The 23,392-nt window shown below is 42.4% G+C and overlaps 1 protein-coding gene across 9 annotated transcripts in view; it reads right to left on the bottom strand.

Annotated features, from left to right (window-relative positions):
* The window catches only part of LPP (LIM domain containing preferred translocation partner in lipoma), a 301,297-nt gene that overhangs the window by 52,542 nt on the left and 225,363 nt on the right, over nucleotides 1-23,392 (bottom strand). For all 9 annotated transcript variants that reach the window (XM_072344422.1, XM_072344423.1, XM_072344424.1 and 6 more), the window contains one exon: nucleotides 17,363-17,486. In XM_072344422.1, coding sequence (XP_072200523.1) covers nucleotides 17,363-17,486 — 124 coding nt within the window. The remainder of the gene's footprint in view (nucleotides 1-17,362; nucleotides 17,487-23,392) is intronic.

Below are 23,392 nucleotides of genomic sequence, written 5' to 3' on the forward strand. Positions count from 1 at the left end.
GAGTCTGTCTTTCCACTGAACCAAAACATCCCTCACAGTAACATAAGCCAACGCTTTCTTACTCTACTCAAAATGGACATGCAGGACATGTGCTGACTTGGTTTGGTCCAACCAGTTTTATAGGAAACTTTTGATGCATGGATCTGCATGAACCATTAAAAGATGCTGCCTCCTCCCCAGTCCTGAGAAGAACCTTTTCCATGCTCTTCAGTGAAGGTAAACATGGACCTGAACGTGTACCCAGCTCACCAATGAGGGACCAGGGACCCAACCTGGGTGATCTGCAGTGAGTGTCCCAGCCCAGTGGGGGTCAGTGATGCTCTACCATATTTAAGGTCCCAGATACTTTTTTTTTTTGAAACTCGTTGTGCTTTTTACTTTATTTATTTATTTTTTCTTTTATTTATTTGTTACATTGTGTCAACTTCTTAGCACATGGCTTACCATGTGCAGAGGGGTTGAAACAGAGCTTGGGTAACATCTGGAGACAAAAGAAAAGGGGTGAAAAAAAGAGTGTGAGACAGGAAACGTCCCTCCTTTTGCTGATCGATCAAGGAAATGCAAGGCAGCAAGTAAAATGTAGTGTATTTCCTTTATAAATGTTTCTTTTAATGCTGATGAAAGTTACCAGATGACAGAGACTACAGCTGTGTATCCACTAAAGAGCCCTGGCGAGAAAGTTCTTTGCAGAGGTTTGCCAGGCACTGAATGTTGTCTGTGGAAGCCACAGCAGCGCCAGATGGCCCCAGTGAATCCAGGACTGCAAGAGGGTGATATCCAGTGCTGCCTCCTGTGCACTCCTTGCTACCTGCTTCTCTCCTGGGTTTAGTAGCAGGCAAAGGAATCACATAGAAAAGGAGTTTGAAGTTTCAAAACTGGATGGAAAGAAGAAGTACTCCACAAATACTTTTTAAAATGAAAAAGATATTTCTGTTTGGGGGTGAGTTTCAAAGCACTGTTTTGCACCAAAACAAACACCCCTGCAAATAAACACTTAACTAAACAAGGAGTGCAATCAGTTCATTTGGTAAAATGAAATTAAAGTCTGACTTTCAGAGAAATCCCCCACCTTCCTTTGCCCACCACTCCTCTCCTCCGGGGGAAACTGAATGTATATAGGAAGTTAAAGAAGCAAGAGACAGAAAAAATTACTTCTCATTTCCCTCCTTACTTCTTTTCCAAAATACAAAAAGGGACAAAATCTTTTAAAGCTGTGAAAAAGTGGGGTTTTCCACACTTTCAAAAGCTGAGACAGCTCTTCTTTATTTTACTTCTACAGGAAAATGAGATAGTTTTAAACAAAGATGCCTCTTCTCCCTGGAACACAATCCTTCACTAAAGTCTGGGTGACCTGTAAGTGTTGTCAGCCAGTTACTAGCAAGGCTGGCATGAAACCTCTCTAGACATCTTACCCCAAAGCTGATAGTGCAGGGTTTTGCTCCTCCTGGGAGGGACCTTAGCAAGGGAAACTGTCACTGGTAGAGCCATGGATTAGGTAGATTTTGGCAGTTCTGGTGATTCTAATAGCAGCCACTGAGCCAGGTCCCTTTTTACTCGCTCTTGCAAACCTGCATTACAAAATAAACCCTGGACAGTAGAAGGACCAAATATATGGCAGCACACAAGCCACACCTGTCTGCAGCTCCTATGGCAAAAAGATGGCTGGAGAGGTGGCAGAAATCCCTCTTCCTCCAACCTCATCTTGTGACGATGGACAAGAGGATTTCCTGGGCAACCCTCTGGCCCACTCCGTAATTCTGCACCAGATTTCTGGGTCCTCTTTTGGAAAAAACACCTTGCAATCATAATAGTGCCAGTGGCAGGAGCCCCAGGCTGTCTGGTCCCCTCACAGGTGTCCATCTCAGCATGCCACCCCAGCCTACTCGCCCACTGATGTGCTGGTAGAGCAGCAGAGGGTAGTTTCAGGGGCTGCTGCACTCAACCCCATATGTAAGCAGTGGCTGCAGAACTGAGCAGATCTGGAGGACAGATGAGCTGGTCCCCTTCTCGGAGGCTTCACATTTGTTTTCACGCTTTGTGCTCCCTCTCCAGCCCACTCTTCCAGGTGTGGAGGACCAATGACCAGCAGCCTGTGGGATCACGCCACAGCTCAGCACGAGTCTGTTTTCAGTGTTGACTGAATCCTTCTTAGAGCTTGCTTTTGTAAGAGCTGAACTGAGGCTGCAGGTGACGCCCACACTGACATGGGCAGCAGCCTTTTTGTCTAGGTTAAAAAATTAGATGCAGTCTACAGCAGCCCAAGGACGGGTTGAGGCTCTGTGGTGTTGGGCGCAGGACAAAGAGCAAACAATGTCCCATTTCCCAAGGACTTTCACCTCTAACTGTTTCCATGTTGCGCAAGGGCACTTCAAACCTCTTCTGTCCCCCGGCTCAGCCAACCCATTTCATAAGCTCCAGACGGGCGCCATCAGTACATTCACTAGACTCAAGCACAGCCAAAAATCACATCCGCTGCTGGGCCCGAATGACTCAATTCACTCTTCCATAGCCTGGCTCTGCTCCAGATGGTGTTCGGCAGCTTGTCTGCCTTGTTGCATCGCCGTGAGGGTGGTGGCATGAAGTGATTTTTACCAAAGACTCTGTTCAGCAGAGAAGGTGAAAACGCCTGAGTAATGGCAAAGCTTTGAGTCAGAGATGCTTCCCGTGCCAATGACTCTGGCCTACCAACCTGGCACACCTCATGCATGCCTGCCTGGGGAAAAACGTCTGGGGAAAAACAGGGAGGGAACTTGTCTTCCCTTTGCCAGAAGTAAAAAGAAGAAGGGAAAAAAATGTGAGCAAAGGCTGGATCTCATAAATAGTGAGTCTTGACCAAATGGTAGCTCTCATATTCCCAACAGCTTTGAGGCTTGGGGTTTTCAAAGGTGTCTTGGCTGCACTGGAAGAAGATGCCCCACCAAATTTCAGCTGGCACCTCATTTATTCAAAGCCTTTTGAAAATCCTGCTTTCACAACCCGGCACCAGCCCAAAGCTTCCTTGCTGTTTTGAAACGCGCTGTCTACACGTCAACAGCAATCTCACTGTAAATCACATCCATCGGGCAGTGGAAACTGCATCACCTGTACATCCACCAGCTGCACTCTGTGCTTAATTCCATCAGTCCAAATTTCTCAGCAGCTGGAACCAACTAACTCTGTTTTTTCTCATTAAACCAAGCTACTGGACAGAGGTTTCCTTCTTCACCCCAGCATCTGGGACCTTTCCAACCAGGTGCAAGGTCCAATATTTGTTTACTCTTTTGAACAAGTAACAGGAGCTTTATAAGCTGGGATGCAGAGGCACTCCCATGTTGGTGGGAATATGCAGGGCTTGTTTCTACTCAGGATGATCAGACACATCATATCCCTAAAATACAACACTGGTATTGAGAGCAAAAGTCCTTTGAAAATACTGTGTGATGTCAGTGACACCACATTACTTCTACTCACGTAATTATGCAATGCTTGCAATTCTGCTCATCCTCTGGTCACAGGACCTGTTTTTGCTGGCTGAGGTAAATGGGAAGTAATATTGGTAACTCTTCCTACTCTTTCTGAAATGTCTTCCCTGTAGCACATGATGCACATGATGAGTCCGTGATAGAGCAGTTTGATTATTCACACCAGATTGTTGCATTCTCCAAGACTGATCAAAAAGGAGACAGAACTTTTCTTTCCTGGACTTCAGTCGCACCAAATTAGTGCAAAATATGGGATACGTATTTATAAAAACTATTATTTTATTTAAAGAAAGTCTGTGCAAACCCCATCTGCACAATTGCATGTGTCACTCTCACACATCCTACAGATTTTGATTCATAATTAGAATGGCTTCAAAAATAATAAGAATTAAAACAAACAAAAAACAAAACAAAACAAAAAAAAAAAAACCAACCTTAAATCTGAGCTCTTTAGTGTCCCTATGACTACTCTGTTTGAGATAATGCTTTGGAGTCTAGGGCCCATTGACTATCAGTAGGATACATGGGGAAAGTGGGTTATGATGTGAGTTTATTGTAATCCTGAGAGAGCTAAATAAAATCAATGCTCAGTGAGCTATACAGGTTGTCCTGACATTCAGCCTCCGCAAGGACAACATCTGATGTTGATCAGTATCTATGAAGATGAGTCCAAAACATTACTCTTATCACATTTCTAAGATGGAAGGTTCTTCTAAATTGGCTATTACATTAAAGGTGCCAATACTTGTCTCCTGAATTATTCACACAATTCTTGACCGGGGAATTCTGCACTGATGGAAACTGAAACCCCAAAAGCTTTCGCTCTTTGTGACAGGGCCGAACCAGTGCAAAAGGACCGATCCGATATCCAGAGGTCATGGCGTGTCCTGCCAGTCCAGCGTTCTTGAGCGGTCATTAGAAAAGACTAATGTCAGCAGGGATTACAAGCATTTGCCAAAAACTCAGCATTTAGAGCCCTTCTGAACATCCCGAACCGGTCACATCAACCACTATATGGAGAAAGCTTGCAAATCATTGTGCTCTGAAATTTCAGAGTGCTCTTTACTGGTTTCTTACCAACAAATGAGTTCATTCCTAAGATGGTAACTGACTTCGATCCTCACTAAGCACTTAGGTATGACAGCAGGGAAAACTTACAGACTTGTTTACTTGTGATAACAGTATCATTTGAAAACCACTAGACCTCCAAGTTTAGATCTGAGGTATGTATAGAGACACTCACTTCTGTTTAGCCCAATATGGATTTTAACTGATGTCAACTTAGGCAACTTCAGGCAGTTTTGAATGTATATGACCAATGCTGGTTTAAGTGAGTTGGTTTCCATCTGCAGCAAAAATGATACAATTTTGTTATGTTGACAAAGTCAGATGTGATGGGTATACTGGGGAAGTGATTATTCATACCTTGACACAGAAAACCGTGTGGGAGACTTTCACCCCAGTTAAAGATTAGTTTGCAGAAGCTAGCATCCAAAACAGAGAATTGCAGCAACATCAGGTGAGACCCAATGCAAATGCAAAATGTTCAAGGCTTCAAACATGTTGGAAATATCCCTCATTGTTCTGCACTGCTCTGAGTGTGCAAAGCAGCCCCCACATGTGACAATATGAATTAACATATATAACAGAACTCCTTGGAAGTCTCCAGCCCATACCTTAGATCAGACGGCAGCAGAAGTGTTGGAGTTAAGCTTCAGATCCACATTTGAACATTCAAACATCGGGGAAAAGTCTGAATTTCAGTATCCCAGTGCTCATCATTTTCCAGCTGCTTCAGAAGAACACCAAACTAGGTATAACTAGGAAGTGATAGGTTGGCATTTTGGAGGCCATGGAATAAAGACCTACCAAACATCTTTTCCTACAACACAGTAAAAGCTTCTTCCAGGGAAGAGTTGTGTCTGAGGTTCTATGGGTCACTATGGAACATTCCTTGCTAAGAGGGTGACAGAACCAGTAAAATGTTTGCCCAGGGGAAAAAAATACGACTCTCTCACTATAGCATTATTTCCACTGCACATTGTTTTGCTCTCTCCTGTCCCCAGAGCAAAAACATGAAGCCACTGCACACGCTAATCTCCTGAGAGCTCAGGCTATATTTAACCAACCAGAACTCTATCCAAGCTGATGCCCATTTGAACATCTTCTAGTCAACACAGACCTACTGAGATATGACCCACCATGTGTCATGATTAGACCATGCTCCAAAATACAGTCCTGTAAAACCTTACTCATTCTTCTGAACAGCTGCAATTTCCTGGGCCAGAAGAGCTCTCATAATCAGACATTTGCTGCATGCTCCCCATTCCTGACAGCTGCTAGGACTTTGGCCATTAACAAGAGATAAATGAAGTTGTTCTGCAAAGGGCAATAGGCAGTGAGACTGTTTGAACACCCTGCAATTCTACAAAACATAAGGAAGCCAAGGACACCTAGGACAGTTTTGTTACAGATCCTTACCCAAATGTCTGCTATAGTCAGAGCAGGCCTTCTATGAAGTATTGTTTTGTTTGAAAGACCTAGCCACACTTAGAGCAATGGGCATCATGAACATTATTTAGTTATGAACATCACGTGTCCAGGGCTGGCTCAAGGCACAAATTTGTGACCCCAGGAGAGCAATGTCCCTCTGTTCTAAGTTTCATGGAAGCCCCTTTTCTGACCCTCTTGAAACTGGTATACGTGTTACTCCTTTGCATACGCAAACAGCAGTTTTTGTTCTCCTCTCAGTATAGAGACTGAAAGTTTAAGTGACCAGCTTTCCCTAGGAGCTGGCTGTATGACTGACACAGCCCTTCTGGCTCTCTTCAGCTACCCTTCCAAAGGAGGAATGCCGCAGAGATAGCAATGCACCAGCTGTGTACATCTGCAGTACACATGCTTCACTTTCTTCACTTTCTGAATTATGCCTGTGAAAAAATGGGAAATAATTCTGACCATAAGCAACCTCCCTGTTTTGCTCACATCCTCTCCTGTGGTTCTGCATGGAAATCAAGAATACATAGTCTAATAGGTTTTGGCTGTTTCAGCATCAGTAGTGGCCCTTTAGGAATTACACAAGCAGCGTGCACCAAAGCCTGTATTCTGGCATCCTATCTTCAGAAGAAGTCACTGTTTTGACACATATATCCACAGGATAGAATGTTGCAAAGTGCTCCACTCATTTCCACATCCACTCTTATTGCAGCCATGACCTCTCTATCACTAGCCCCTTCTCCACACCTCCTTCTCCATAACACAAGTCAGACTTGCCAGCACTGGAAGTACTCACACTTCATGAGATTTTATAGGCATCAAAAGCTGGCTCTGTTGATGTGAGATGTTGGGATGGTGAATGGGAAAGTAGAGAATGCCATTAGAATTCATGTCCTATACCTGCATGCTTATGTATATAAGGATTTTAGGATTCCCACATAATTTCAGCCATGGGACAGAAATGAAAACCAGCTGCCTGGCTTGTGGAGATGACCATGAGGACACATGACCAGAAATAGCTCCACGCTGGCAATCACTAGGACCTTCCAGTCCACAAGAGCTGATTGCACGTGACAGTGCTCTGCAGAGCATAAATGACCTATACCAGCATCCTTTCCAAACGTCTCCCTCTAGGAAAGCTCAGCCAGACACAGTTCCTTAGATCACATGATCATATACAATCCCTGAGTTAAAAAGAGGTGGAAAGTCAGTACTGGCTTGCCCTAATCATTCATCGAAACAAGAGAAAACTCAAGGTAAAAACCATCTGGCTTCCTGCAGGTTTTTTGGACGCTGATAGATGAATTCACCTGGTTTTCGGAGCAAGCTGAAAATGAGCAAATAGTGGCATTTTAAAACCTGTTCTTTTTTTTTTTTTTTTTTTTTTTTTTTTTTTTTTTTTTTTTCAGAGTATAATTTTAAATGACAAAAAAGGCCCAATCAAACTCCCCACAAAAACTTTCCCCTCTCCCTCCCCGCCCCCGTAAGAAAAGCCTGTGCATCATCTGCTCAGTCTGCTCCGACAGTGCAGACAGAAATCAGAATGTACGCACGGTAGATAGTAAGTTATTAACCTCTCAAGATACTGTCTGGAAGCAGAATTTGTTGAGTAAATTGCATATTAAAGCTGAATACTGCTGCTAACTGAATACAGCCTGATTCACAGCTCTGAGCAAATAGCAAAGCATGGCTGGGATGGTAATTTGGAAGGACGTAGAGAGAAAATCATTTACAACCCAAGTCCAGCTGCCTGTCTTCAGCTGTGGAGAGTGTCTCACACTTTGGAAGATGGATCTCTAAAATCTCTAGACCTCCACAGCTCTAAAATCTCCACAAATGTGTGCTATTGCCTGTGTGCTTTACTGAACCACAGTGTTCAGTGGGGAGATTAACTTCCTCAACTTTTAATACCCATTCACTAAACCATGCTCACTCCTTCTGATCCTGGTGCAGTGATGATACTTTTAAAGGGGTTAAGCTCCCATTTTTAGCTTGTACTACAAGAGGCAGCTGTTTCTATATCCCTGATAACAAGAAAACAAGAAAAATCAATGCAAACGAACAAGTTAATAAAGAAAGCGGGTGATGAGGTATCAGACATGGTCACCTGACTCCCATTTACACTGACGGTGATCTACTGACATTGAAGTTTTCCATTTCCCCCAATAGCCTCGGCACAGGCAGAGCCACGGGACAGGCATGGTGCTTGGCTATGCTGACAAAAACTGCGCTGGCACAGTCCAAGCAGGTGACATCTGACGGCAAGTTTCACAAGTCAAAATGGGTTTACTCTTGGCTGCTGGTAGCATCCCAAATGTCTGGCAGGGCTGGCTGCTCGTGATGTGCTGTCAGTTTGGGATGACAGTCTCCTGACTTTTGAGCAGACTGTGACCTTGGGCCTTAGCCAGAGACACAAAAACTGCGTTCATGTCCAACACGACATGATGAACATTGAGGTGCATTTGCAGACATGAGAACAGTGAAGCCCACTAAAAGCAGCAGGACAGTTTGGCTACTTTTGATTCTTTTTGTTCTTTCAATGCTCCCTTACCTCTTTGCACACTGAGAAACACTCTGTATTGATTATGCTGACATTGACAGCAGAGATGGAACTTTTTTCTTTTCTTTTTTTTTCTTTTCACATCTGAGATGAGAAAGTGGGTTATGATTCATCTCACACAATCTGAGTCAAAGTGATTCCTTAAAAAATAAAGAAAAAAGAAAAAAAAAAAAAACAAACCCAAACAGTTTTGATGCGTTTCCATCAGAAGAGAACAGGCTGGAGAAGAACATTCGGCACATGAGAGAGCCCTCTTTAATTCTTTTTCACCACATTTCACTCTCAGATAAAATCTGGCCTTTCCCCCCACAACTAAACTTCAAGTGACACTCAAAATGCCCCCAAAAAGTTACTGGCAGGAGATCAACCACTGTATCAAAAATGACAGCATGAGACAAATGCCACCAGAAGGAGAAATAATAAACAACACACCATGCTCCCACCCACCCCCATGGAACACTGGTTGCTAGACTGGAAAGTAATGGATTACTATGGACAGTTATCAATTTTCATAATAGCCATAAATAATCTAAATGCTGAAGTCCAACAGCATTAGTGAGTACATTATATTAAGAACAGTTAAGATTACCAAGTGTGGTCCTGGAGTGCTTTCCTTCCCCCTTCTTATTTTCACAGCCATGTTATTAGCCCTGGAAAACAGGGCTTGTGATCTAAATGCTGGGAAGAGCCTTCATTTCTCATCAGATGAGGCTCACAATACCATTTGGTTGATTTTCACACAAAATAAGAGTGAGGTTGTGGGTAAGGCACGAGACTTGAAGGAATTCTAGGCTCAATTCCCACTTTGCTACTGATTCTCTGCATGATGCTGGGTGAGTCATCTAAATTCTGCTAGTCAGCCCCTCATTTGTAAATTAAGGACAATAACAATTTCCCGGCCTTGCTGCATTTTCAGTTTGGAAGCTCAGAGGGATGCACAATGTTTCCTACTTCATGTTTAATTTGCACATGTGTGCAGTGTGATTGCAGCCTTGCTAGCAGCCCTTAGATGTTACTGCAGTACAAATAAGCCATAAAGTAACATGGAAGCAACAGCAAATTTACTGCAACCACCTTCAAACAATAGGTGAGCTGTTTTCAGTTGTAAAAAAGCAGAAAAAAAGTTCATTTTTGCTCGGTCACGTGCATAACTATTTTTGTGTTGCTGGGACAAAGATTTGAGCAGGGCTGTGTGGCTGGAAATGTGGTTTCTAATCCCAGCTCCAAAACTGGCTGCCTGACTATCTGAACAATTCAGCCCTACGTTATGACCCCCCAAAAAAAGGAAGAATTTTATGGCTTAAAACACTCCAAAGCATTATCTGAGGTGAAAATTATTTCTAGGAAACTAAGTCACACATTCTCAGACACACAAACATGCAACACCTTTTAAAATACCTGTGAGGGAGCATTTAGTGCTTATGAAATCCTGGATGGAAAATACTACCTTGTATCCAAAAAGACACTTAAGATGAGAGGGAGGATAAACCTTCAGCATCCCACATGCCCCTAGACTTAGTCTTCCTCCAGCCCCTGGCCTCCTCGAGGAGATTCCCAACAAGAGGTCCTCTGGGAACCACCATTTATGGTTTTAGTGAGACGATGACGCATCCACAAAGAACCCCCTGAGACGAGCCAAGTCTTTCATGTGGGGCAGGTCACACTTTCAGTTCTTAATGACCCAAGTTAGCTATGGACTAATCATAGAATGGCTTGGCTTGGAAGAAAAATCAGAGATCATCTAGTTTCAACCCCCCGCCATGGGAAGGGCTGTCAAAGTCCTGATGGCTCATTATCAATACTTCAGCCATTTCAGTCCACGGAGGGTTTGGTTTGGGCACATCAATTTGCCATGAATGAGCTGGATTCTCTTTGAACTGCTTCTCAATTAAAAAGATTTACTTCACATGCAATTATGAGCTATTAACTTTTGTGGGCTCGACTATTAGTCTCATCATTGTCCAAAGCCTTTTCAGAAGGCAGCCGAGTTGTGCTATCCATTTGTACAGTGTCTACCACAGGGAGGGCCCTATTGCAACATAAGAAATGACTACCAACTTCACAGAATAATTTTTTCATGGATACATTCATTTTTAAACATGCAGAAGAAATCTTGTAGAATACCGCTGTACTTTAGAAAGACATTTCATTATCACGTTTCACTCCTCTTCCAAGACACCAGGAAACTGTCGGCTTTCATTTTCTGACTGTTGCTTCAAAAATAATTCCATTTACGATCTGAAGCCCACATTTGTTTCACAGCACATAGGTGATCATTGAAATACCTTTGCTAAAGTGCTAGCTTGGTATTCTGCACTTATTCTCCATTAAATGACTTCTGCATCAAATCAGTTCCATTTAAAAGTAAAAAATATGTCTAGATTGACTGCCAGCAATTGAAGCTAAATGAGAGACTTAGAAACACCAAGGTAGTCATGCTGCTTTTTACCTGCATCAGTTTGCATTTTATCACCTACAGCAACAACGGGCAATTTTATTTTTGATGTAAAGTTCAGACCACATCTGTGAAGCAGCGCTGGTCTCTGAAGTGACTACTTCAGAAACACTCACAGTGCAAACTCCTGTCCACTTCTAGGTGGATATGGAAAGCAAAGAAGGAAGACGAGTCTCCTACCTCCTGGCACATGTGGGTAGCAGGTGCTCAAGGCTCACAGAGTGCAGCCTTCCCTCATTCCTGACGGCTACATCTGCTTGATCTTCATTAAGAGATGCATGCTTGAGACTTTGTAAGACTAAGATCTCTAGCATAAAAAGATATGGGTGTTTGGCTTTCCAAAACATTTTCCCCACAATTACTGCAGGGTAGGACATGGATGATATCAACAGCAGAAAGAACCGAACTTTTGCACCCATTTTACTCTTTCAAATGCTGAAAAGCAACTTAAATCAGTCAGTTCACAGCCACTGCACAGCGCTGTTCCTTGTGCCTTTGGAGATAAACGCATACAGACACTGCATGCTTTGCTCTCCTGCTATTCACAGGCCTCTTCTGCACTCCCCAATTAGAACTATGGGGCAGCTTTAGGTTGCATTAAGACTGTCTCTGTACATTAACTGCCCATCTCCTACCTGCAGATGCTGTGCAAGGATACTGGCAGCCACAGGACTTCCTGAAAGCAAGTTAGATGGATGTGGCAAGCACTGACAGAAGTGAGACTGAAGAAACAGGCTCTGAAAGCCATTTACCAGGGTAATTAAAGCCCCTGGGGAGCAGAGGGCGGGAGCCTCCCCCTGCGGCATGCCACAAGAGGGCAGCTGGGTGCTGATGGTGCTGCAACATGACCTCCCAGTGCAGGCTGCTCCCCACTGCTGTACCCTGAGTACAAATGCTAGAATGTGGCTCAAGCACAAAAGATGATAACTTGAACTGCAGAGCAGACAAGGGTCCACGTTATACGTTTGTTCTTCCTGTTTTTGTGAGTGGTTACATAACAGAAAATGACTGCTGGCTCATTAGTTGTTGAAAATCTAACCTATTATTTTCTGATCCAGATGTTTGGATGAGGATGTCGGCTATCTTGCACCAGAGACCCTGCCTTTAAACAAAAGACATGATGATGCATCACATTACATGGCAAAATCACAGTGCAATTATGCTTTTTTAATAATAAGTTGCATCTTTTAACAGTAACTTTTTCAGAAGAACCCTGCAAGATACACTGACTTTCATTTTCCTCTTCTAGTAGCAATTCAGATAACTAAGAGGCTACCTGAACAGAAAGAAAGGGGATGCCTCTTACAGAAATGCCTGGTGAAAACACAAATGCGATGCAGAATGCATTCGCTTTATAGATAGTAGAACTGTTTAGCCCATAGTGCTATGTCAAGAGACAGAGATATCACAAGTGGAAGGCAGCTATTCCTGCACAACATAGCGAGCAGTCTCATCTCCATCTCATCTCATCATACGATCACAGGATCATCTTAATTGTGATGCTGCATCTCAAAGAATTGTTGGGGATGAAGGATTCCCCATAGGCACTCATACAACCACTGCCCAGAAACAGCTTGTAGCTGAAGGAATATTAGCAATAAATGCACTGTAAAAAGAGTAAAAAGGGGGAAAAAAAGGAGCCTGCAGAGGTGAAATATCTACTGAAGGTCTCATAATGGTTTGGGTTGAGAAGAAGGAAAAAAGGACAAGCATCCTGCTTGTTGGCCTTGCTCTTTACCCCACTCTGTGCCATCACTCCCAGCATCAAAGCTGAAACATATGATGAACACACACAAGAAAACTACATCTCCTGAACTGTTAGCTCTGAGACAATATCAAGACCCCTTTATTGTTTAAGAGCACCGTATTTGTACCTTTCTTCTCCATATGTGCATCCCTACAGTACAGGAGGAAACTGCTATGTTACCAAGTACCTAAAACTCCTTTGGTAGACCTAAGAGTGCTCAGTAAAATGCCAGAAAATGTCTCTTCCCACCAGACAGGGAAACTCTCTGTTGTGGGGAGTGACTCAGCTGGGACATAGTCCAGAAAGCAAGAGAAGATGGGGAGCCCTGATGGCACTTTTCCAGTCTTAATCGTCACTGACTGCATGGCGATAGAGAATGATAAGCTGCCAGAAGTCCTTTCTTTCTAGGATACTTGAAATGGTGGTCCAGAACAGTTGTGACCTTTGTGTGGTCTGTGTTCCATTTTAAAAAATGCAGAATCGTGGGCTGTAGTTTCCCATGGTGGCCAACAAAATATTTTGATAGATTTATCCTAATCTCCTGCAAATCTCATTTCTCCTGCCCCATCCTTACTCAATTTCCACTCCAAGAAATATTTTCTTTTCTTCCAACTTGCCTATCTGTGATTACACAGTTAGCAACACAAAGGGCTGTGACAGGGAGAAAGCATCCTTAATGGACAGTGCATAACACATGTGGGAATCCTTTCTAATAAAAAGGGATTAGATTAAAGACAGCCAGCTACCACAGATCAGCAACTGAATCAGCAGTAAACAGTAGCCTAGACTTAGGAGACTTCAATTTGCTGATTTGTCAAGGACTTCCAGAGAGAAGTCACTCTGTAAGTCATTTCATAACCTAGACGTTACGGAATAACCTACTATGAGGTGATACACACCAAAGACTGGGGATCTTAGATGCAGTATGGTAAGAGTGGGCTTTCAACAAAACTGAGGAAAGCAGAATTAGCAGAATTGCGTGTTCAACTCCTAAAAAGGCATATTTTTTTGTTCATTTGTTTAATTACGATGCTCACTGATTATACTTCTATCATTAATCACTGCCTTGCCACTGCCAGCTAGAGGATTTCCCAGTGACTAGACCATGCTGCTGCAGTGAGTCTAGGCAACAACTGTGATCCTGCTCCTTCAAAGCGTGCTTCCAGCATGCTGCTTCTTGGCTTACTGTGTTCCCTGGCTCCTCAGGAATGCAGGATGAGCCATAATGTGCTACCAGCTACACACGCTTTGGTGAGCAGTCACTGGCTACAGCAGTTTCCTTGTCTCTGAAACCACCTCCAGTGACTTGCACTCAGAGAAGCTGCAGAGAAGTGCTGTGGTAAGCAGAGACTGGATGGAAGCACTGGCTGACTGGCTCCCAAACTCAGCTCACCCAGTCTCCCATCAGCACCAGCTGGCATTGTCAGGGCAAAGAGACTTTAGGCTCTTGCTCCTCCTCCCTCCCTGGGAACATCTTCCTATGCTGAAACAAGACGGCTTGATGGCAAACCAGAGATAAGGAAAGTGGAACTGCAGCAGGAAGATGGTTACGGAAAAGATCTCACTGTGCTGACAGGGCAAGTAAAATGACCTTTCTCCAGCCTGACAGTTCAAATGTAATTATTCCAACAAATTATTTCCATGACTTAATATAACGCCTTGCAGCTTTCTAGCAAGGTTAATTAGATTCCTCAATTCAAAACCTATCTGTTCTTAACCAACTTTTAATATGCTGAAATCCAGTTTTCTAAATTCAAACTAATAAAAGTGATTAGCTGACAGCTATCTGGTATGCTACAATTACCATGGCATTTAGACCTCAGGCAGAAGATATTTAATGCAAATCAGAGTCAGTGTCTCTGCCCATTTGTCCTTTTCCTGATTATTGGATCAATGTGCCATATGAATCTTGTACAATCCACGTTACCATGCTAAACAAATAAAGAACAGAGAATAAAGGCTGAGATACTGGTTCAGACAGTTAACCAAAGTTGAAAGACTCCTTTTTTCCTCCTACACTTAATTTCTTCTTTCCGCATGAAGTTGTGGAGAGGCACTAGGCTGACAGCTCAGTAGATGGGTATTTAGCTCCGACAAAGCCAGAATTAGTATAAAACTCCCAGGCCTGTGCTGCCATATCTGAAAGCCTCCACCGTTGTAATCACAGAGACCATTTTCCTCTGAGAGTAGGTCAGGCTGGAATAAACCGAAGAGGATGAGGGCAGACCACCCCTTTGATTTTATCCAACCATAAAAAGCAGTTGTATCCCAGCACTGCTAGTTTTGTTTTGTATTTTTCTTGGAAGGTATATAATTAGTTGTGGCTATGTTTCCCAAATTGCTGCATGGGGCACAGCGTGCTTAAAGCTGAGGAATTCTGCCCAACACAAAGTTTATCTGCACATCAAGAATGCCAAGGCTAGAGACTCAGAGATGATCTTCAGTGGTATAGACGGAGTGCAATTAGAAGATCCATCAGATGCAGCTTGTAATTAAGCATCATCTGCCCAAGGACGACTAGGGTTGTTTGATTTTCACCAAGCAGCTTGTATCATGCACAATCACTCTATCTTTGATCATGCTGCTGCTTATAACAGCAACATTGGCAACGTTTCCAAACGATCTGTATGCTCCTTTCCATCTCCTGTTCTCCTGCTGAATTAAGAGCTACTGGAAAGGCATTGGTCTGACCTTCCATCCGATAGCCAAATTGATGACCTAACATTGAGAGACCTTATGTTCCAATCCTCTGAGCCACGCATCCCTTCTGGATGAATAAGCTTCGATGTACCACACTCCCAAACAGAGCAGAACCATCTTAGTGATACATTATTAGTCTGCAAAAGCCTAGTATTTCAGCTCCATAAATACAAGTGCTAAACAAAACTAAAGCTTCACTTCAGGAAGCAATTTCTGAGCTGTGAGGAAAATTAATCACTAGAACAGCTTATCAGGGTAGGTGGTTGACTCACCATTGCTTGAAGTCTTTAAGATAAAAAGATTAGATTTTTTTTTAAAGTCCTGATTCAATCAAGCTTTCTGGAAGAAATCGAGGGTAGGACATTGGGCTGTATAGTGGTGAGGTCCTTAATGGATTTGGATCCTGTGAGTTTCCAAATATTCTGCTCACCCAACTAACTTATTGAGCTTATGGGGAGAATGGAGCGGGCTCCAGTCCCTGAACTGGCTCTTGCCACTTACAGTTCTGCATTAAGAAAATGACTGTAATCAAATCTCATGCTTCAGGGCTTCAGCTGTTTGCCTGAAGGGAGCAGGAAAAAGGCTGCTCCTTCTTGCCCGCCCACACTAATAGCTAAGTACATGTTATGTTTGTTCGGTTTATTGTTGCTTCCCTCTTAAAACATTAAAGAGTGAACTCAAGTAAGTATGGGACAGAGACAAAGTCAAATGCAGCAACATGGAAAATGCTCTCTGGTTATCCCCTCTTCAGAAAGTCATTCTTGCTTACACCTTAAATCTGTGCTAGTCATCAGCTTTGATGACCGTCACCATTTGCAAAGAAGACATTTTGGCTGTAAGGGTGGACACCATGGAAGGCAAAGGATACTGATGGAGAAGGATTGATATCTACCCCGTTTCACAGAATAATGTTCATCTGATGAGAACATCTTGACCTTCTCACGTAATCAAGATTCTTTTTACTGCAAAATCCTTGTTTATTAGGACCTTGGTTCCACCTGCTTTCCAATTAAACAAAATGACTGAAGTTTCTTTAAGTCAGAAATGCTTTTGTTCAACCAAAATCTATAACCAATAGACCTACAGGGCAATCTAAATGACATTTTAAAGAAATGATGCAATAAATGAAGGGGGAAAAAGACAAAATGAATAGCTTAGTTCTAGTTCTAGTCGTTAACTATGTAAAATAAAGCAGATTGTTTCCTAACAACAGGACACTCAAGCCTAGTAAAAAACAAAATACACAGGCAAGATGTATAAAATATGCCCAAATCTCTTGACTTTAATGAAGGATTCATAGTCTGTAACACTTACACAGAGGTAAGACATATGCTTTATACCTATAGATGTCTAAGGTCATATGATCTTTCCAAAGAAATCAGCTGATTATCATTTTTCCAGGTGAGGAAAATGACAGATATAATGACTCAATCAGCTCAGATTTATCTTCCTCATATTTGCTGGACCCAGTTCTGGGATAATAGGTGTCCATATAAAACCAACCTGATTGACTCAAAATGGGTTTCTTTTTAATCTATGCCAGCACACAGGAGCAGAATGCATTTACACTGCCAGGTTCTCTGCAGATGCAATGAGAAGGATGGGACAGGTGGGCAAGAAAGTGCATGAAACCTGAATTCACCCTGGTAATCTACAGGCTGGGGACAGATGGTGTCAAAAAGAATGAAAAACTGAAGAATTCTACTTTATAACCAGAAAGACAGTAAACATACAATAAGTGAGCATGAGATTTATGCTGAAATTACAGAGGAATTCCTATGGATGATTGCACTTCCAGCCCAAGCATGGAAAGCAAATCCATCAGTACGAATGTCACTACATTAACATTGCAGCTGTCATGCCTCCCTCCCCATTACCAAACGTGGTTAAATACAGAAAGAGGCTATGGAAAGACTGATTCAACATGACATGGCACTGCTCACCAAAGTAGTCATCAGAGGGAGGATTCTCCATGTCATACAGCATTTTCTTTGTCAGATGTTCCAGCTCATCTTCAGGCCTGAAGGCAGGAGTGCTTGATGTGGGTCCAGAGCTCGGATACCCACTCTAAAAAAGAGAGAGAGAGAGAGAACAAACAGTTTGTGATGTGGAATAAAAGCATTCCCCTACAGTAAAAGAGTCTATTGACTGCCCAGTGCTGAACTTCATTGTCTTTTTGCTTTTTTTAAAACCCAAGGGATTCACACAAGTAAACATCCCATTTAATGTAATGAAAATGGACTCCTAAAAATGTCCAGCAAAGTGCTATATATCCTATTAGAATGAGAAGAACTCTGTGCCTCATAATTACGTGTCTACTGGGTAGCACACAGTAATAAATAAAGGAGAAATATTATTCCAAGGATAACTTGATACAAACATTTTCCAACACTGAAAAAAGGCTTTGGAAGCATTTCAGTTCGGATTTGGCAAAAGCTTCCATCATTTAACAATGCAATAGAAGAGAGGCTAGAACAATCATTCCTACAGTGGTGGAGTGTATAGACAAAGGCAGATAATTCCAAGCTGCTAGTTTTGCTCTCTTCTTGTTTGTTTTGACACAAATCCTGCTGTTAACACTTGCAAGAGCAGGAGCTAGCCCACAGATTTTTAGTGCTAGGGACACAAAGGTTTTAGTACGCGCTTAAAAACTGAGACCTCTTGGCCTTCATGTGCTAACAGCTGGCATAAAATATTTAAAGTCCATCTCAGTGAGTTCTCTCCCTGGAAAACAGCAGAACTACAGGCACAGGAACAGTCACATGCCTAAGAGTTTCTTAGAAGAAGCTAAGTTTGGTGTCTGCAGTGAGAAACTCGGTCATTTCAGGATTAAAAACATGCTGACATCAGTTTTCCTTGTGTGCACAGCTTTCTTGAAAGACTTGCATGGGAAAGCTAACTTGTTTATGAAATGCAGCGTTTGAATAAAGGAAGGGATTTAATTGATGGTTAATTTCATCAAAAACTGGATCTTATAAAAGAAACTTCTGAATGACAGACTGTAAGTAAGCGATTTTCTGTGCTCCTTACCTATTTAAATGGGAAGAAAAATATCACTGGAGAAACAGTACACCTCTATCCAGCTCATAAAGACTACACCTGACACGATGAATTCTTATAGAGCCGGTCACGTTCAACAGAGAACAGCAGCTTTAAAACAGTACAAGAGAATTAACTAAATGTTTTTACTCTTTTTTTCTTTCAGGCAAGAGGGAGATTTCAAATGAGACATCAATCAATGTGGAGAAGGTCTCCCAACAGTGCTTAGCAATAATAATTCAGTCATCCACTCCAAGAAACCAAACACTTGCATGTTCCTGACCTCGTTGTATTTATTTTTCTAGGGCCTGTGCTAAGCTGTGTTCCAGCCCCTCTCTTTCTTGTCGACCTGACCTCCCTCACACATGCAGCACCTATGAGTGCAGTAGCATGGCTGCACTTCTTGGAAGTGCTGGATTTGCTGTACACACACAATAGGACAGTTGTGCCTGCTGCTGCCTATCGCTTGCTCTCTAATGGAGCAGCAGTGCACGAATGAATTGGGTAGCATGGTTCCCCTGGTAGAAAGAGCACTTGGAAAAAGCCCCAGGTTGGATTCTTTTCCCCAGAAGACTATGTAAGATCTGCTTGCACAGTGCTTATATTTGCTTTCAAAGTCACGTAAGTGCCACCTTTGTGGGATACTTCATTTTGGTGTGGGTAAGGTCATTCACTTGACAAAGAGTTTCAGAGCCAGGCACTTAACCCAGCAGAACCAGGTGCCCTTGGACCCTGTTTTGTGGCTGTTCTTAGAAGGCTAATTGACAACTGCTTCATTAGAAATAATAAATAATGTAACCTTAATAAAAGAAAAGGTTAATTAATAAGGCAATTAAGGCTGCCAAATACAAAACATTTAAACTTGGAAGAAGTGCATATTTTCCTTTGCTCTCTTGTTCCTGAAAGCTGATCACGAATCTTGCCTGAACATACATTTTAACACAGCAAGAGCAGCCAAGGATTTATTAGCTTGAAAAATCAATCTAGCATCTGAGCATCTTAAAGCATCATTTCATCTTCTTTTAGTTTCCAAGCACAATGGAATGACCAGTGCTATCCTGTGAAGGAATCCAGACCTATCACAGAGGATGGCATCGCTGTGGGGCCTGTGCCTCTCCTTCATGCCAGTCTCCACATCTCTGGAGCAGGAGGCTTCTCGTGTCTGCTTCAGGAAGGGCTCAGGTTGTACCATTTAAAACAAAAGGTCAAAATCTGCAGACTTTCTCTGCAGATTTCTCTTACCGTGTATCCTCACGCACACAATAAAAAGGTTGCTCTCATATTTTACCTACATTGCACTTTTCCAGATTGGGCAGGTTTCTTATCCAGTATTCAACATCAGCAAAATCAACATACACCAACCACAACATTAGGAGACATTTTAACTTATTTTGACTAAAATGCTACGCCTTTTTGACCATTTAAGCAATGCTAGGCACATCTTCTTTCTCCTTGCATGGCACATGCTGACTATGTGCCTCCAGGAAAATGCATTTCATGCATATGAACATGCTGTTGAGTTTGCTGGGGCACGCACGCACACAAACATAGAAAAGTGTATCCTTAGTGGATCTAGAATGCTTGTTTCAGCAAAACAGTTTCCTTCCTCCTCTTTTGTTAGGTCGGGGTAAAAATATAATTCTGGCTTTCCTTACAAAACAGTTGTGCTATTGTTTATTAAACTTCCCCTGTTTTCTCCCAATCTGTACCATGATCAAGGCTGTCTAGAAATACAATTTACTGCCTAATCTGCCACAATCATCTTCATGCATTCTCTTCGCTCCACAATGCTTCAGTGTACACTGCGCCTGAGACACAGAGAGCTCAAAGCTGTGCTCTGTGCTGAGCGGCCTCCCAGATCCTCCGAGCATCCCAGCCAACACCAGGGATCATAAAGCGGCTCATGAGAATGGAGATAGCCCTGATCTGCAAAGAGGGGCCATGCTTTAGAAACACTTGAGTATTATTTTTCACTATATGGAGCAACATTGGGAAGAGCATAACAAATGCAGCTGTGTTTGCAGATGTCAATGCGTTTACAAATAGATCGACTAGGAACTGCCAGCATTCCAAGGGTTAAACTCCGTGGCAGAAAATATCTTCATGTTACAAACAAAAGGAAGTGAGTTAATCGCTTGTGCCACTCCAAGCAGTGCAACAACATCTGGTTCATCTTCCTCATTAAAGTTCAGTTCCTAAAAAGCCAGGTCAAAAGAAGCAGTCACGTGGAATTGCCGCACAAGTATTTTGGTACGTGGAGTTGAAACTTTCTTCAGCACTTCTCTGTTACGTGCTCTGTACTCCAGACCTCGCTGGTAAGCAGCTGCCTCTGGTGCTCTGGCTGCCCAGACAAAAGGAGCTCTGGAGGGAGTGGGCTGCATTCCCCAGCACAAACTTTCCCCATCCACATACAAATTTTCACCCAAATGGGTAAAAATCCCAGTGCAAAATCTGCAAAGACATCTGAAGATGATCCTACCATCAATGCGCATCACTCTGAGTACACCGTATGCGGTCATTTTTCTTGTCCATTTGCAAATGCTGCAGAAGTTTCTTCTCTTGGAGAGAAAATCACTTCAATTATGTGTTCCCAATTACAGAAACGTGGAAATTATCTTCTTTTCAGAAGGTAGAATTAGCCCAATTTGGAATTGAAAAGCAGCCAGAAACGTCTCAACTGATGCTTACTTTCCATTTCATTTTTTTCTACTTGTTCATCTGCATGAAGTTAGCACTTTCCTTTCACTTCACTCACCAGCACTCATCGTCAGTTAAATAAACGGTTAAAAAACATCTTTGCTCATTTTTTATTCAGTGGCCTGACAAAGACCATACTTTTTCATTTAAGTTATTGACTGTCCAAAACAATCGCAAACTTTTGAGACCAAAAAAATTCAGCATGGTGCCGCATCTCTCCTACGAGCTGAGCTCCCAAAGAAATAACGATTGCCTGCAGCTGTAATTCAGTCTATAATTAAGGCCAACTGAACCCTCTTACAGAGGAGATGCGCTGGAAAAAAATAATATATTTTAATTCTTGATTTATTTTCCCAGTGAAAAGTCACAGCTGCCTGAGTACATACAGATTCCTGAAAAGACGATTCTGCCTCGATTCCTGCCACACTCACATTCCTGGGTTTATTCCTGCTCAGAGAATCATTCGTCAATAGGAAGCTGCCCTGAAAGAGGGGATATCCACCAACCTCTTCAACCTCCTGCCCACGAGTGGCACAAAATAACAAGTTTTTGGGCCGCTGTGAGAGCAGCTTCCCTTGGGATGGGCCAGAGTGGGGCAAACCATCGGTGCCCCCACAGCCACCACTTCCCAGAGCAAACCAGTAATCCAGAGAGGGCAGCACTGGCAGCAGAGCCCTCATTTATTAAACAGTGGCATGCTTTGAAATAGGGCAGTTTTGTAACTACTCCAAAGCTCTAGAGGATATTTTTCTTTATTTTTAAACTTCATTATTGTAACTCTATCCTCACTTGGTTATCCACGCACATTCCCAGTCTTATTCAAATCCTGCTAAGCTCCGATTTTCAACAATCTCTTGTGGCAGTGTTACACAAAATATGTGCAATAATAATAATAGTAAATTAGATATCTCTGCTTTAAGTTCACAGCCTGCAATTATGGCAAATAGTCCTTTTTTTTCTACACTTGAAGTAGAGATGCAGACAGGTGGAAGGCAAGGTATCTTGTCTGTAAAATTAAGACAGTAGAGCCAGAATGTTTATTTTGACTATCTGGAAGCCAGCTTTTAGCTTGTAGTCATGAAAACAAAGTGTTGGCCTCCGTGTATAGATATTGAATTAAATAGAATCACCATATATATGCACACTAAGTACTCTGCAAATCAGGCTTAATGACATTTCTTTGTCAATTATTCAGGGCTTACAAAGTTCTCCAAGCTGCTGCGATGTCTTTTAGTAATGGTCAAGCACACTAATAAACGAGAGTGACTGTTCTGTCCTTGGATTGTTTGCATTCTCTTATATGCAAACACACTAAATGGATTTTCTTTCTATTCTTCACATTCTTACTTATGATTTGAACCTAGAAGAGCGGGCTGCCTCCACTAGGTGTTACAGAAGCTGGATGAGCTGTAAACAACACTAGCTGATGCACTGAGCATGGCTGTGTTAAATGACAGCTTCCACTTCTATTGCAGAGTCATTGTTTCTGCCGGACACTGTGGTTTGTCAATAATACTCAGGGTTAACAGGAGATGAGCTACTTTTATGGAGCAACACTGACTGTTTCTAATTAGAAAATGCAAAACAAACAAATCTCCAAGTAATATGCATTTGACATGTTATCTCGGGAAACAGCAGATTTAAACTACATTTCAAATAAGAACGCCTATAAAATGCCACATTTTAATGTCCCATTGCTGCTTAAATGTATATACAGAAACAATTGCAGCAGTGCCTGATCTTGCTTGGGGCCTCTTGGCTTTATCATTACATAAACACGCTTTACTTGTCAAGGCTTATCTCATACAAAAAGAAGAGCAAGTTGGTTTTTGTTGTTCTTTTTGTTTTGTTTTTCCTATTAACCCCACTTACTTTGGCAGGACACATTTCAATAGCTACAATTCAAGGTTCAAGCTGGATGGTACTGTTGAGAGGGGAATGAAGCATCACCACCTTATGAATATATGGATAAAAAGAATGCATTATATTAGCCCTAAGTTTTTCATTGTAAGACCTCGTTCTCCTTCATAAAACTACATCAGGAAGCCCTGTGTTTGCTCTTTTATTTGTTTCAAGATAGTAGGCTTTATTCTCCTTTAGCTGCTTGCCTTGCTACATCTCTCTGGGCTCAGAGTCAAGCACTCTCTCATTCCCACGCATCACCACCAGCACTAAAGACATAGCACACTTATCAACTCCCCATGAAGTCATTATAATGTAGGCTTTCACTGGCTACC

This window comes from Excalfactoria chinensis, chromosome 9, assembly GCF_039878825.1.
Source record: "Excalfactoria chinensis isolate bCotChi1 chromosome 9, bCotChi1.hap2, whole genome shotgun sequence".
NCBI lineage: Eukaryota > Metazoa > Chordata > Aves > Galliformes > Phasianidae > Excalfactoria > Excalfactoria chinensis.